Here is a 14,353-nt window from a genome sequence, read left to right as displayed (position 1 = left end):
TTGGCAGGGAGAAATCAGGAATTTTTTATTTTAGGAGCCAGTAGAATAGCTAATACTATGAAAGAGAAACTTTGTTGCAGTTTACAATCACAAAAACCATAAAAGAGAATAATAAAATGTTATAGAGCAAGTAAGTATTTCCATACATATTTGTAAGAGCATTACTACTTTGCCATTTAGCTATTTTGATTTATAGTTTGGCACTTAATACCAGAAATATCTTTTTCTCTTGGCAGATCAATTTATCGTTCAGTATTACATAAGTATAATGTGACATAAAAGTCAGTGAACTTGTGTAGATTTGTGGACCTCCCCAAAATTGGACAGATGTTTTCCTGAAAGCTAGGTATACTTACATAGAGCATTTAAGATTGTTTCCAAAAGTTCACAATCGAACAGCTTCTTAGGATTAAACTAAGACGGATGGATTTTGATTTATTTTTGTCATGCTCTAAATCATCAACTTCCAAAATCTAGGTAAGAATCAGCTCTAAAACCTAGTTATGAGTCTAGCTGTGAAGAAGAGGGTGCTAATCTCCAAAGGATTAAGAAAACTGATTTTGAGCCATATAGCAGACTAGAGAAGTTCTTTGTTCCCAGTGGCAGTTATGCACTATATGACAGCATTCTAGATGCTGTTGGGGAACAGAAAAAGATGGGGACACATGATCCCTCTCTGAGCTAGCAATCTAGTGAGACAAGACAGTCACAAGAATGTACCAAAGGAAGCTGATGCCTGTGTATGGCAGAGGAGAAGTGTATGGGTTCACAGGAGGAAACGATTTGGGAAGCGAAAGTGGGGTGGAGGGTGGTTTTCCATTCTGTGCTGGCTAGTCTTCTGCTGTCAGGCAGCGTCCTAGAGATGAGCATCTCCAGAGTGCATTCTGGTGTGGGTTCCCCAGCTCCCTGAGGTGCAGGAGGCTGTTGGGGCAGCAGCCATGGTAGTAGGGGCTTCTTGATTCCAACACCCTGATCTCTGGGTCCCAGATACAGAGATGTGAGAGGTGGTGAGATTTAGAGTATATTTTAAAGGAATCGATCAAGCAGATTTGCTGATGAATTGTGTGGAACACAGAGAAGAGTCAAAGGTGAACACCAAGTTTCTGATTGTCCATATCGGGGGCGTGGGGGTGAAGATGTAAGAGGAGGGTTTGAAAAAAAAAATAACGGGTGGACACGATGTCCAAACTACTGGTTTACCATATCCATTTGTTACCTGGGGATGTCATCATTTGTCTTGCTTAAAACCTTTACTAGACAAAACAATATTATTGACACTTTGCTCTTATAACTATAAATTCCTGGAGGGTTGACATTGTAGCACAGAACCAGGGCTGACAGAGAACACTCTGTCAGAAACACCATCAGGCTTTGGGCAGAAGAGACCCAGCATGGAGACCCACGTCAGGGCTCTTAGAACTTCTGCCTGGGGATGCTCACCACCTCCACTCCCCTCCCACTGACCAGCAAGTCACATGGCCAAGCCTGATCTCAAGAAGAGGGAAGTAAAATCTAGCAAGACAGACCACCGCACTTCTTTTAATTACTCTTATTTCTCTCCTGTCCCTAACCTCTTATCCTGTACTTTAACTTCTTTCTGATTTAAATACTCTGAATCTAGTGTTAGTATAAATAACAGCATTATTTGTAACAGCCAAAAATGAAGTCTCTGTTCTTTTGTGAAGTGTCTGTTCAAATTTTTTGTGTAGTTTTATTATCTTAGAAATAGGTGCAGTTGAGAAAGTTCATATAAAATACAATCACTACCCCTTCACCTCTCAGAGCTGAACCCCAAGGTGATAGGAAACCAAGTTTTCTGCACCATCTGCTATGTTATAAAAACACGTAAAGAAGAACCTGTTGAAAGTGACCTGAATCTACAGTCTAATAGTTGGCATTTTAACCAGGATAATTACTCATGATTGCCAATTCTTTTATGGCATTTGGTCATTTCCAGGTCCATAATCTCTTGGTCTCCACAGTGCTCCTGCGGAGACAGTGGTCAGATCTGTTCTTTCACAGCCACTGGACCTGCTTCACCATCAGCCTGCTCCTCATTGTTTGATCCCTTCCCCTTCATAAGCAAGCTTGGCAGGCTGGCTGCCAGGGCCTCTCAGGTGACCAGGGAGAGATTGCCTGCAGGATGTTGGTCACATGGGCTGAGTGGCATCCTTTGGGCAGAGGTAGATCTTGGCTCTCAGGATCTTCAAGTTCTCACCAAGACAAACTCCTCAGCAGTCTCCACCTGGGCCTCCATTTCCGTGTTCTTGTGGAACTGATGAATCAAGGATTGATGGGTCAACAGCCTGGATGTGTATCAGTGAAGTCTCCTTACAGTTTGCTTTATAAAACTACATTACAGATGAAACCAAGATGGGATCATCTCCTTTGGAAGCATGTAACAATTGGAGTCGATCACTTAGAGCCACTAGCTGCCTGTTGGTTGGTCATGGCATCTGCTAGCAGATGGAAAAGGAGGCCAGCATCAGTGAGTAGCTGCATGTGCGTTGGGGGCCAGGACTGCCCTGTGAGCCCGGCTTATCCAAAACAAGAGGTCAAGAGGTAACCTGAAGTTTTTGTGGCACATTTACTAGGCAATGCCATTTCAACAGACAAATAATGGCATCTATGGTTCCTTGGTCCTCTTAAGAAGGCAAATTTTGTAGCTTTTTGTTATCTTCTAATTAAACTTTGCCAGTGATGACAAATTGAAATTATAATGGAGTAATCAGGGTTCAGGCGTACAGAAGTGGAGTCGGGTGGCCATTGAGTATCTGGTCTCAGACACATCTCTGCCCCTCTGAGTACTTGAACTTTCTTGGAACTGTACCAGGCCCAAGGTCGTATTCCGAACAACACCTGCCAACTGCAACCTTGTGGTCTCAGGTCTCTCCCTCATGACTAAACAACCATTTAGGACCCCAACCAATCCCTACTTAATGTACCCTTACTTTTTGCCAGTTCCAATTATAATTCTTGATAAACAGCTCATAGAACTAAATGTAACCTTGCTGTTTTTCCCTTAAAAGCCCCCCTTCCTATAATACCAATGCCAGTACTCCTTTGAAGATAAGGTTCCCTTCCCAGATGCCAGAGTCATGCTGACTCACTGTGTACATGCTAATCTGTAACTGTTGAAACTTTGAAGGAATGTACTTCTGTCATGATTGATATATGCTCTTTGTTCTGACAAGATATAAAGAAAGGTTACTTTCTTTCTTGGTGGAAACTGCCCTCCTGGGCTAGTCCTCAGCTTGGCTGGAATAAACCTCTCATCTGTTCCTTATTAATAGATTGTTTGTTGATTATTTGCATCAACATCTGCATTCTGAGCTTTTCAGTTATCACGGCTTCTCCCATTTTTAGGTATTTCTTAATCACTAGAATCTCACATGCTGATACTTTCAAACAAGGGGATGAGGTCCCCTGGGGGCGAACGGGGAGAGGATCTGTAAGGGCTCCTACCAAACCCTTCAGAGTAATTAGGCTGATCCCAAGGTGGGAGGCCAGGGCTCAGAAGGTGTATGCCCACCTGGGGCTTAGCTCTAGTACTTGGCCCACCTAATCTAACTCACTTGTCCAGGGCTACTGCTCACAGGACAGAGGCTGCTGGCCTTTTCCTTGCATTTGTAGAGGATAAGCATGATTTGTCAACATAGGAGCCAGAATGAGATAAAAAGCAGGGATGGCCTGGGGCCCTTTCTAGATCAAACAGGAGAAGAAAAACATCAAATCCAGTTTCGGAAGCAAGATCAGAGCCATAGATTAATAAGAAGAGGAGAATAAGCAGATGCTATCAGTCACGTGTCAAGGGAATTGGGGAGGTAGTGGGCACAGTCTTGCAAGTGACAATCAGTAACTGAAGGAAAGGGAAAATAAAGTTGCCAAGGAGCCAGGACTGAAAGAGTTCAGTCCTAACAAAGGAAATGAGGACTGAAGGGAGTCTCTCTGTTCCCTGCCTTCTTGGACCCCAGGATCTCTGCAGACAGATGGCTCTTGGGTCTCCATCTCTGGCTCTGACTTTTTTCCTTAGATTAACTTCCTCAAACTGCATTGTTCTTTATGTTATCCAGCTAAATGAAACACTTCCTAGAAGATGCCAATAGGAAGAGAAGGAAGTAGATGTCCTGGTTTTAACCAATCAGAGGAGCAGAAATTACCCCTGACCATCAATAGTAGATTTGGAGACCAAGTTGCACTTTGAAAGACTTAAGTAACTATTTTCAAAATTGAACATTCTCTCATAAGCATTTCCCTAATCATTAAAAGCACTCACTCAAAATTATTGAAGTGTAACATTTATCCAGAAACTTGCACGTATCTTAAGTGTACAGTTCAAAGGATTTTCATAAACTGAGGCACATATACATTCATGTAGCCAGCTCCCTAGAAGTGCCTCTGTAAAAAAGCATTCATTTTTAATAGCTCTGTAACAGTTTATCGTAATTTGCTTAACCGTTCTCCTAATGTTAAACATTTTTTTTTCTGTAAAAGATAGTGCTTCCATGATTATTTGACTTTTCTCTCAATTTATGACACTGCCACCATCACCACCACCATCCCACTTGCTTCTCTGGGGGGCTTCTAAGGGTTGTCATTTCAATGCTTGTGATCGTCTGAGAGCCTTAACACCCTCTTGGCTACCTACCATATCCCCCTTGACCGTTCCCAACCCTGGAAACCCCATTTTGTCCACATTGTCTCATCTGGGCTATTGAGCGTAATGAGAAAAAGAACCGTGCTGGGTAAGGTCACAGATTCTTGCCATATGTTCCAGGCCCTTGCTGCTTGTTGTGCTATGTGCTAAGACTGGGGGCTATTTGTTTGCCTAAATGTTGGTGAGTGATACTGACCCAACTTTCTAAGTAATCCATAACCTCTTAGTACTATGTTTGTCAAGTTTTAAAAATTAAAAGATTTCTTGCCATTTTATATTTGGAGGATGAAAATGATTGGTTTTGGAAGCATAGATACTTGTACAATGCTTCCTATAGTGGGACAGATGTAATCCTGGGGGAAGCAAGTGATTTTAAGTGGTATACAAACATTTTTCATCTAAACAAGGATGTGTTTCTTTTAGTGAGCATTACAATGAAATATTGTTAGTACACTAAAGCCAATTTTCACCAATGCTACTGCTCAGAAGGAGGGTAAGTTTTTAAAAGTAAGTTGAGTTAAAGAAAAAAATTAATTATATAACAATCCAGGTGGCCCACAGATGTGGCAGTAATGGGAAAACGCTAGTTAAAATGACATTGCTTCACTGTAACTTGGAGGTCCTGACATCTTTCTCTTGGTATATTTCAAATTCCAACAGAGAAAGAAACAGAAGAAGTTATTTAGGATATGCCAAGAAAAAAGACCAGACCCTCAAAGTTGTACTGAAACGGTGTTTACCTCTTGTTTTGGTCTCTTTGTGTGACATATTTCATGGGTCAGATTTGTATTAAGAGTTATGTAAGTGGTTGTCTAGTCTTCGCTGGATTTTCGGTTTATTAACCTTTCTCTGAAGTAATACCAATTTTAGAATTACTCAGATGACTGTTTTCAGATTACTTCTGGATAGGATACATCTCTAGTTCATGTAACACACCGATAATACTATTTAGGTTTGGTCTTGTTGGTTTTGTTTTGCTAAACTTGCTTTCCAGAACCAAGTGTAACAACTGGACCCTCAATTTTTTGATGTCCATGTACAGATCTCCCTCAACTTACAACAGGGTTACGTCCTGATAAATCCATCATCAGCTGAAAATATCATAAATTGAAAATGCATTTAATACACATAACCTACAGAATATCATGGCTTAGCCAAGCTACCTTCAAGGTGCTCAGAACACTTACATGAGCCTACAGTTGGGCAAAATCATCTAACACAAAGACTGTTTATAATACAGTGTTGAATGTCTCATGTAATTGATTGAATACTCTACTGCAAGTGGAAAAGAGGTTGGTTGTCGGGGTGCAGAATAGTAGTTGTAAGTGTATTGGTTGGATATTCTCGTGATTGTGTCACTGACTGGGAGCTGCGGCTGCACTGCCAGCATCATAGGAGAGCATCATGCTGTAAATCACTAGCCAGGGAAAGATCAAAATTCAAAATTTGAAGTACGATTTCTACTAAACACATACAAATTTTGCATCATCATAAAGTTGGGGAGTTGTAAGTTGGAGACCATCTGTATGTACCATTTGCCATTGATTCGCAGTACCTTATGTTTTTATGTATCATATTAAACCTAAACTTTGGTTCCACACCCAAACTGTAAACCCTAAAGGAAGAAATCATGTCTTTTTCTTTTTTAGTTCCTCAGTACCAGTATTAATAGCTGGTTAAAGTAGATATACAGATTTCTTTTCCAAGACATGAGGTATATACATCCAATATTTTTTTTAAAAAAAACTTTTATTATGGAAAAGTTCAAACACGTGCATCTTCAAGGCACCATCTGGCACTTTCTAAAGTCTGTTTCATGGATGTATAAGATGAAGGTTGGGGAAAGATGTCAGTTAAATTTATGCTTTCTTTTCACTAATAGAAAAAGCAAAATACAGTACACTGTGGGAAAGACACTGTTGTAAGAATTACACAGCAGCCAGAGAGCAGAGAGGCTCCTGACCTCCACGGCCAGCATGATGTAGGCAATGATGAGCTGGGTGTGGGCCCAGGTGAGGGTTCTGTAGAGCAGCCACATCGGCCAGGACCTGATGAACAGATTGGCACGGGTGTGAATCAGGTAGTCAGCTTCTAACATCACAGCCCAGCAGAGGAAACCAAACACCTGTCCCGGATGGAGCCCGTGCCACCAGGCGGAGAAGACGAATGTTTGCATCAAGGGCCAGGTCCTGCCCTGCTGGAAAATTAGGCGTCGGAGCCACCGAGCTGTGCTTTGGTTCCACTTTCTGGTGAACAGAGATATCTTGTGGGTGGTTTCCAGTGTCCAAATGTCCGCATCAGAGATGTACCCCTCCTCACCAGGGCTCTGATCAGACTCAGGTCCAAAGCCCGCTGCGTGGAGGAGGGAGTCATCCAGGATCCAGTGGGAGTAGTAGGTGAGCTTGAAGAGCCCGGCTGAGGACCACATGACAAAGATGCACTGGAGCTGCCGGCAGTCGGTCAGTCCTGCTCCTGTGCCCACTACCCACCGCATGACCACCTTTAGACACTCTAGTCCCAGGATCTGCAGAACCCTCCAGGTCAGAGCCCAGAAAGAGTGTCTGGGATACAAACTGCTGGGCCCTTGAACACGAGCCTGAAATCTCTGGAAGGAACATAGGGGGCCTCCTAGGAGAGCAGGGAAAAAGAGCAAGTAGCTGAAATAGGGCAGTGCCTTGCACAGATGCTCATACAAAGAGCTCTTGCTCCTGATGCCTCCTGATGCTGCCTCTGCTTTCCCCTCACAAATATCCAAAGAGAGGGATGTGACCCTCTGGGTCAAGAGCATGAGGGAAGAAAGAGTGATGCAGAACCTGAAAGAGATTTTTTTAAATGTAAAAACACTCCACATTTATTTTAACCCCTTCCAGCCCCTCACACAGGACAAACGGCAAATGGGCAGCAGTAAACAATTAAGACCAACCTCAGGGCCTGCAGTACCCCCACAAAGATGCTTGGATGAATTCAGAACCACAGGCTCCTCTGAGCAGGATGGAAAGGTAAATAAAAGGAGAAATGAATCATTAGTCAGAGAGGCAAATAAAAGAATGACAAGGAAGATTAGAGGGAAATAATTGAGTATAATAACTCTAAGAATGGCTTATAAAGATTAGGATCAGGGATCTGGGAGAAATTTGCTGTAGAAGAAACGAAACCTTAGTCGTGAAGAGACTATAGGAAGATTTTGCATATGAACCCATCGCTGACTGTAAGATTCTGCAGGCTTTGGGGTCTGGGCTGAGGAACAGTGAGTCAAGCTAGAGGTTCAGTGTGTGTGCTGAGTCATTAACCAATCACCTGAACTGCTCCTTCTTCACCATCAGAGCACAGAAGACCCTGTTGGCAGGATTATTGTGGAGAAAATTAATGAAAATTACAGTGACACACGCTACCATCAGGAATGCTGTTCTGTGGGGACAAAATGGCACTGTTTCCCAACCACTGCTGTTTCTTTCTGAGTCTGAGGACTTAAGGACAACTCATCTCCTTACTTGACTTATCCTAACAGTAAGCAGAGTAGCCACCAAATGCCACCAACCCCTGTTCACTCACCTTCTGTTAAAGGGTGAATGTGCCCCACCCCAAATTCATACATTGATGTCCTAACCTCCAGTACCTCAGAATGCAACTATATTTGGAGTTGGGGTCTTTAAAGAGGTAATTAAGGTAAAATGAGGCCAGAAGGGTGGGCCTTAATCCAGTATGACTGGTCTCCTTATAAAAAGAGGCTAGGACACAGACACACACAGAGGGGAGAAGACGGCCACATACAAGCCAAGGAGAGAGGCCTCAGAAGAAGCTGAACCTGCCAGCACCCTGACCTTGGACTTCCAGCCTACAGAGGAAATAAATGTCTGTTATTGAAGCCACCATGTTCCCGGTACTTGGCATGAGATCCAGAACAAACTAACACACCTTCCCACTTCAGCTCTGGCTCAGCCTCCCTCCCGTCCAGCCAGGTCCTGTTCAACTCACTCCTCCAGCCCCATCAGGTGCCGGCTCCTTGCCAAAACTCTAACTCACCACATCACAGTCAGTGCTCCCCACCCCCTACCCACCTGCCATCTTGCCTGCCTTCAGAGAAGCCAGCCCCAATCCTTTGGTGAAAATAGAATCAAGAAAAGGATTCTGGATGTGGGAGGAATGGCATAGTGAGGGAGCTAGAATCAGAGAGCTGACCCTCCTCAACAGGTCCCAGCTCCAGCTCATGGAGCAACTATGGACCCAGGCCAACAGGGATCACAGTGGGAGCCAAGGACAACAGGCCTCGGGATGGCAGAGATACCTGTTTCCCTCCCTCTAATCCTGGTGATCTCACCGACTCAGGAAAACACTTCCCTAGACTGTAATTAGCACCTGATTTTTTTCCCCCTGGATTGGGTGACTTCCCTTTTTCTAGGGGGATGGAACAAACAGTTGAATCTCAATCAAAATAAAACTCTTACACAGCAGGTGCCATGGGAAGGCAGCAAAGGTTTACAGTAGGTTGATACCTTCTCTGTCCTACTAAGAGGGAGGAGAGGCTGCTGACTGTGTGTCTAAACCACCTACGCTGAGGTGTGCGTACTGTGCTTAGTCACCTATAGACTGGCCCTGTAGCCCTGGGACTTCTGGTTCACCCCCTTTCTCGTGGGCACGACAATTACAGCTAATGCCAGACACCATGCTTCGGAGGCAACACATGGTAGTTATTAGGGTGTTAGTCATATAGTTACACTTACATTCATAACCTCTAACATAAGAGGCTTGCAGGATAGGTAGTTACCCCTGCAACACACACACACCTTTCATTTCGGAAAGACATTGAGGCTGAGAGAGGTTAACTGACTGGCTCAAGTTCACACTGCTGAGATGTGGAAGAATTCAGATTCAAACTCAACGCCCCGGTCCTCTCCACGACCACCTGGTGCAAGCAGACCCCTGGCGGGCTTGGTGCCAAAGCACAGGAAGGGGCTGCCTTACCTTGTGGAAGGAGCTTCTTGCAGGTAATACTCTGTGTAGTGCAGACCCAGGTGGCACAGCGTCTGCCAGCTCATCTGAAAGAGGAAAGTCCACCTGTGGACGTCCCGGGGGCCGAGCAAACAGATCAGAACCACGGCGCACAGAGCGGGGGTGAAGACCAGCACAGCGAAGGAACCCATGGCAGCCACGGCCAGGGCGCCGCCTCCCACCAGGAGGAAGAGGTACCTGGAAGAGAGCACGGCCCGACCACGAGACTGCCTTACAGAGTGCAACAGGTGAGTCACTCCAGATGGCCACCCATCTGGGGAGCCCAGTGGAGGTGGGCCCCAGCTTACCCCCTAAAGAAGCCACACTGTTGTCCCTGCAAAGTCTTCATTGTCTTCTTTCAAAGAAAAGAGCCAGAGTCAACTTGTAAACAACTTCCTCAGGAGACAAATCTTGATTCCTGCCTCCGGGATGCTGGGCACCCCTCTTTGATGTCTGCCAAGCCCGTGTGGACACCTGCCCCTAACAATCCTGTGGAGACAGGCCTGGAAAGTTTCCCAGAGGGGCCATCTTAAACACCCGGCCGTGGGCTTGCTGCCCGACCGAAGAGATGTGACTCTCAGGTGGAGGATCTAGGAGGGCTCTCCAGACACCGTCTCATCCACATGAGTCTCCTTTTCCATAGGGTTGCACTGCCCTGGTCCTAAAAAAAGGTGGTGGTGGAAGGAATTCAATGCCTCCCTTTGATAAGCATTTGAAAACTCAATTAGAAAGTTTTTATATCTGCCCATAATCCTCTCTATAGCATTTTAAGATCTCATGACTCAGAGCTTTTTTTAAAACATAAATACCCACATCAGTTAAGTGGTTTGTGGAGGTGCCTCGTGGTGCCTGGCGGATCTGAGGAGGCCCCAGGGACTCCACATTATGAAGACTCAGCTCTCCTTTGCACAGTATACAGAGGTTGGTTTGTTTTTTCCTTTGAATTAATTAATAAATCTGAACAAAGAGGCCAGAACAAATGTGAAACAGGGACTGAGTGATCAGGGACAGGAAAAGTGAACCAAAGAGGATTTTCTCTACGTCACAGGGCGTAGATCACGGCCCCTTGCCCCTGTGACGCACACACCTTTCCAAGAATTTCTTTTTCTTTCCTGAGGGTGATGGTAGGTGCCTCAGTGTGAGGACTCTATTCCACAGGCCCTGGCCATTCCTGAGCTGCTCTTTCAGCCTAGGCCTGGGCTGACTCCTCCCCCACCCACCCCCATGAACACTGTGGTCCAAGTCTTTGTCTCCCTGCCATCGGGAAATAACGGAGAACACTTTTTCCTAACACAGCAGAAGTGAAACCTGAAGCAAAGCTCTTCCTAGAAGCAACTGCCCTGGGGATCTGTAAACATTAAAATGCCTACACATGTGCAATGCAGGATGTGTGGTTTTTTTAAGTACTTATTTTATTCTGGGCATTGTGCTAATAACCCCTTTATAAGAAATATCTTTATTTAATCCTTAAAATAACCCCATGAGGTAGACATTATTCCCCTTTTACAGGTAAACTCAGAGAGAGTTTATTCACACACACAAGGACACTCAAGAGGCAAGGGGCCAGGACTCACCAGGCTGACTCCAGAGCCAGCAACCTTAATCCTACGGGAATTCACTCTTATTTTTGCACTTGTTTTTCTTTATTGTTTGTGATTCTTTCTCAATAGGAAACGTTTCCACAAGGGCCTCCCCTGTCTCCTAAACGAAGGTTAAGTGCTGTCAACTAGTTGTGAACATGTAATAACCTACCACAGTTTAATCAAGCTCAGCCATCCTGATTGTCAGATACAGATAAATTTTACTTAAGATTCTCCAGTATATAAAAATCCTAGTTTTCAAAAAAGTGAATTATTAGGAGGTAGAACTTTGGCAATGGATTTTTGCTTTACAAAAGGATATTCCATAAAACTCTTTTTAAAAATAGAGACTGTCTCTAATGTATTGAATTTATTAGCTATAAAAAACATCATTTCAATCAAGTTATCAAATCCCTAGTGATAATAGTTATTGGATCCCAGATTGAGATATAGCTAATCTAACAAAGTTTGAGAAATCATACAAAGGCATTTTAAAAATCATAGGTGTATATTTAATAAAATTTAACTTTACTGAAAATGATAGAATTCCATGAAATTAGGACTGTTCAAGAATATCGGGGAGGGGTATAGATGTTGGGGTATAGATGCATCCATTTGGGGAATTCCTTTACCACCTCAACATCCATCTCTCCCTGGTTTACTTTCAGCCTTTTCCTACTTACTGTGAACCTATCAAATTTTGGCTGAGTCAGTGCAGACATGATGTCAATTTTCAGTTCCGATTCACTCTATCAGACATATTTATGATCAAGTAGTCAATAATCAGTGGCAGTGATGATAACTTAAACACAACCAGTGTATTTAATATTTAATATTCACATCTGCATTCCAATCTGAGCTTTTTGACCTACTGTAGTATTCATAGACATAAGAGCAAAACTAGCCATCAAACCTACCTGGCATGAGTGGAAAATGAATCCGTAATGCAGAGGTAATTAAACAGAAGTGCAAAAGGAAAAGCAGCCCCTTGATAAAGTGATACAGGCTGGAGGAAGAATAGCTGAAGCCAATCCATCATGACCTGGAACAGAAGATACTGTCCTTTCCAGAGTCCTTAACTGGTGCTTTCCTGTAAGAGTAGCCTCAACCAGGCTCTTTTTGATCTTTTATGTGGTTTAGGAAAGCCTGGGTGAGCAAAACGCAAACAAAAGCCCTGGAGATAAGCAGTAGAAAAGTGGACTTTCCGATAAAGGGAACTCACCATAGAAACCAAAATGCATTTGGAGTTACAGTACTTAACAATGACATGTACGAAAAGCATTGCTTTCAGAAGTTCTGGTTTGGTTTGCAGACTGCAGTGTTTGCCTTTCCAGTCATCTGACTGTCATATTTTTTTCACTAAGTAAGTGAAAAATCTCATTTGCCCACGGTGGACAGTCAACTCACCGGATTGGGGAGGGGGAGCGAGAACATGAAGGGAGGTGGGTTCGAAAAGAGTAAGATTCCTCCTCCCAACCATTTCTCCTGATGCTCCCTATAGTATTTCCTTATGCTCTTTCTTTTTTTTAACAGTACCTGTCACCACCCCCTTATATATCTACTTCTCGATTACTTTATTGACCAGCTCCCTGCTACAACATGAGCTGCAAAGGGAGGAACTCTGTTTTGTTTATGGCTATATTCCCCACACACAGAACACTGCTGGGTACATACAATGTACTCAGTAAGCACTTGTTAAAGTTAAGAAGGTTTTGAGGAAGCAGAAGTGTAGAGAGGAACATTTAAAGAGAATTTTTTCTTTGAGGTCTAGACAAGAAATACAAGAGACCCTGCCTAGAGGCAAGGCAAGAACAAGAGGCCATCTCTCGGCTGGTAGAGGTCTATCTACTGAACCCAGTGCATTGGAACACTGGCCCAGACTAGCCATTCTGCATCTCCGAAGGCACATGCAAGAGCAAGTAGCCTTAAGTAAAGAATGGGAGAGAATAATCTGATTCAAAGCATCTTAAGAGCAAGGATCACCTCCTAGTGACAGACAGCTCTGCACAGAGGAGAAAATCTAAAAGAGAGCCAATATTAGCTGGAGAACTCTGAGCAAATCACTTCACCTCTCTGAGACTGGATGCCTTCATCTTAAAATTAGATATAGCAATGCCTGTTATTCAGCAGAATTGTTCTGTTGTTTTCAACAGAATTATTATGAAGATTAGATAAAGTAGGGAAAAGCACAGAAGATAAAGCTGGTTGGTTGAATGTAGCTGAAGGTAAAACAACTGAATAATAAAAATGATGAGCATTATTGGGCTACCATTTTATGTTGGACCTGTGCTAAGCACTAGAATGGAAGGTTGAATAAGATACGGCTCTTGCCCTCAAGTAGCTCTGAATTGCCTAGGGAGACAGAAATGGCAACAAATATTTCCATTAAAGAACCATAGGTGCAGTGTAACACGGGCACACTGTTGTGGCTAGATAAAGAAGCAATCATCTGCAGAGGTAGGAACATTTTTAAATGCAAGGGAAGTGGAGAAGTGGGAATGCTTCAATTGACTCTGGGAGGATGTTTCCTAACAGATGGATTGTTTATTCCAGGCCACAGATGGCACAGACCTAGACAAACAGTAGAGGAATTAATGGGGAAGAGGGAACTCCCTAGGCTACAAATAAGTTCAAATCATATTAAACATATTAAAATGCAACCCCCATTAAATATAGTTGTGAGGTACAGAAGAATGGAGTTGCACTTAATTTGTTAGGGAAAAAGCTTACAATTTTTTGTCATTGAATTAAATATTAATTCATACTTGTACCTTTTCTTTTGCATTTTGGAATCAGCACATTTTACTTTAACATCTCAAACATTTTGTAGGTTCCCCGAAAAGCTTATAGGCCCTAGACACTATACCTAATATTGATACAATGGTTCTTATAAGCATGCTGTGATGGTTAATTTTGCGTCAACTCAGGCCCAGTTGTTTGGTCAAACACCAGTCTAAATACTGTAGTGAAGTTTTAGATGAGATTAAGGTTTAAATCAGTAGACTTTGAGTAAAACAGATTACCACCCAAAATGTGGGTGGGCCTCATCCAATCAGTTGAAGGCCTTAACAGCAAAGACAGGTTTTTCCCCCCAGAAAGCAATTCTGCCTCAAGAGTGTAACATAGA

General features: G+C 43.3%; 1 protein-coding gene across 1 annotated transcript; it reads right to left on the bottom strand.

Moving 5' to 3' along the window:
- Positions 1 to 6,455: 6,455 nt before the first annotated feature.
- MBOAT4 (membrane bound O-acyltransferase domain containing 4) lies at positions 6,456 to 12,340 on the bottom strand. The gene is made up of 3 exons (XM_031440178.2): positions 12,144 to 12,340; positions 9,620 to 9,844; positions 6,456 to 7,470 (listed from the first exon to the last, which is right to left on the bottom strand). Exons 1-3 carry the CDS (start codon positions 12,263 to 12,265, stop codon positions 6,507 to 6,509), a joined length of 1,311 nt encoding a protein of 436 aa, XP_031296038.1. The 5' UTR covers positions 12,266 to 12,340; the 3' UTR covers positions 6,456 to 6,506.
- Between the last annotated feature and the right edge of the window lie 2,013 nt (positions 12,341 to 14,353).

The sequence above is a fragment of the Camelus dromedarius genome, chromosome 22 (assembly GCF_036321535.1).
Source record: "Camelus dromedarius isolate mCamDro1 chromosome 22, mCamDro1.pat, whole genome shotgun sequence".
Lineage (NCBI taxonomy): Eukaryota > Metazoa > Chordata > Mammalia > Artiodactyla > Camelidae > Camelus > Camelus dromedarius.
This window is presented reverse-complemented; position numbering and strand designations above follow the sequence as displayed.

Coding starts and splice junctions, on each gene's coding strand:
- MBOAT4 (XM_031440178.2), bottom strand. CDS start 12,265: ATGATGGATTGGCTTCAGCTATTCTTCCTCCAGCCTGTATCACTTTAT. Junction 9,845..12,143: donor TCATTTTCCACTCATGCCAG/GTAGGTTTGATG, acceptor GCTCTCTTCCAG/GTACCTCTTCCTCCTGGTGG. Junction 7,471..9,619: donor CAAGAAGCTCCTTCCACAAG/GTAAGGCAGCCC, acceptor AATCTCTTTCAG/GTTCTGCATCACTCTTTCTT.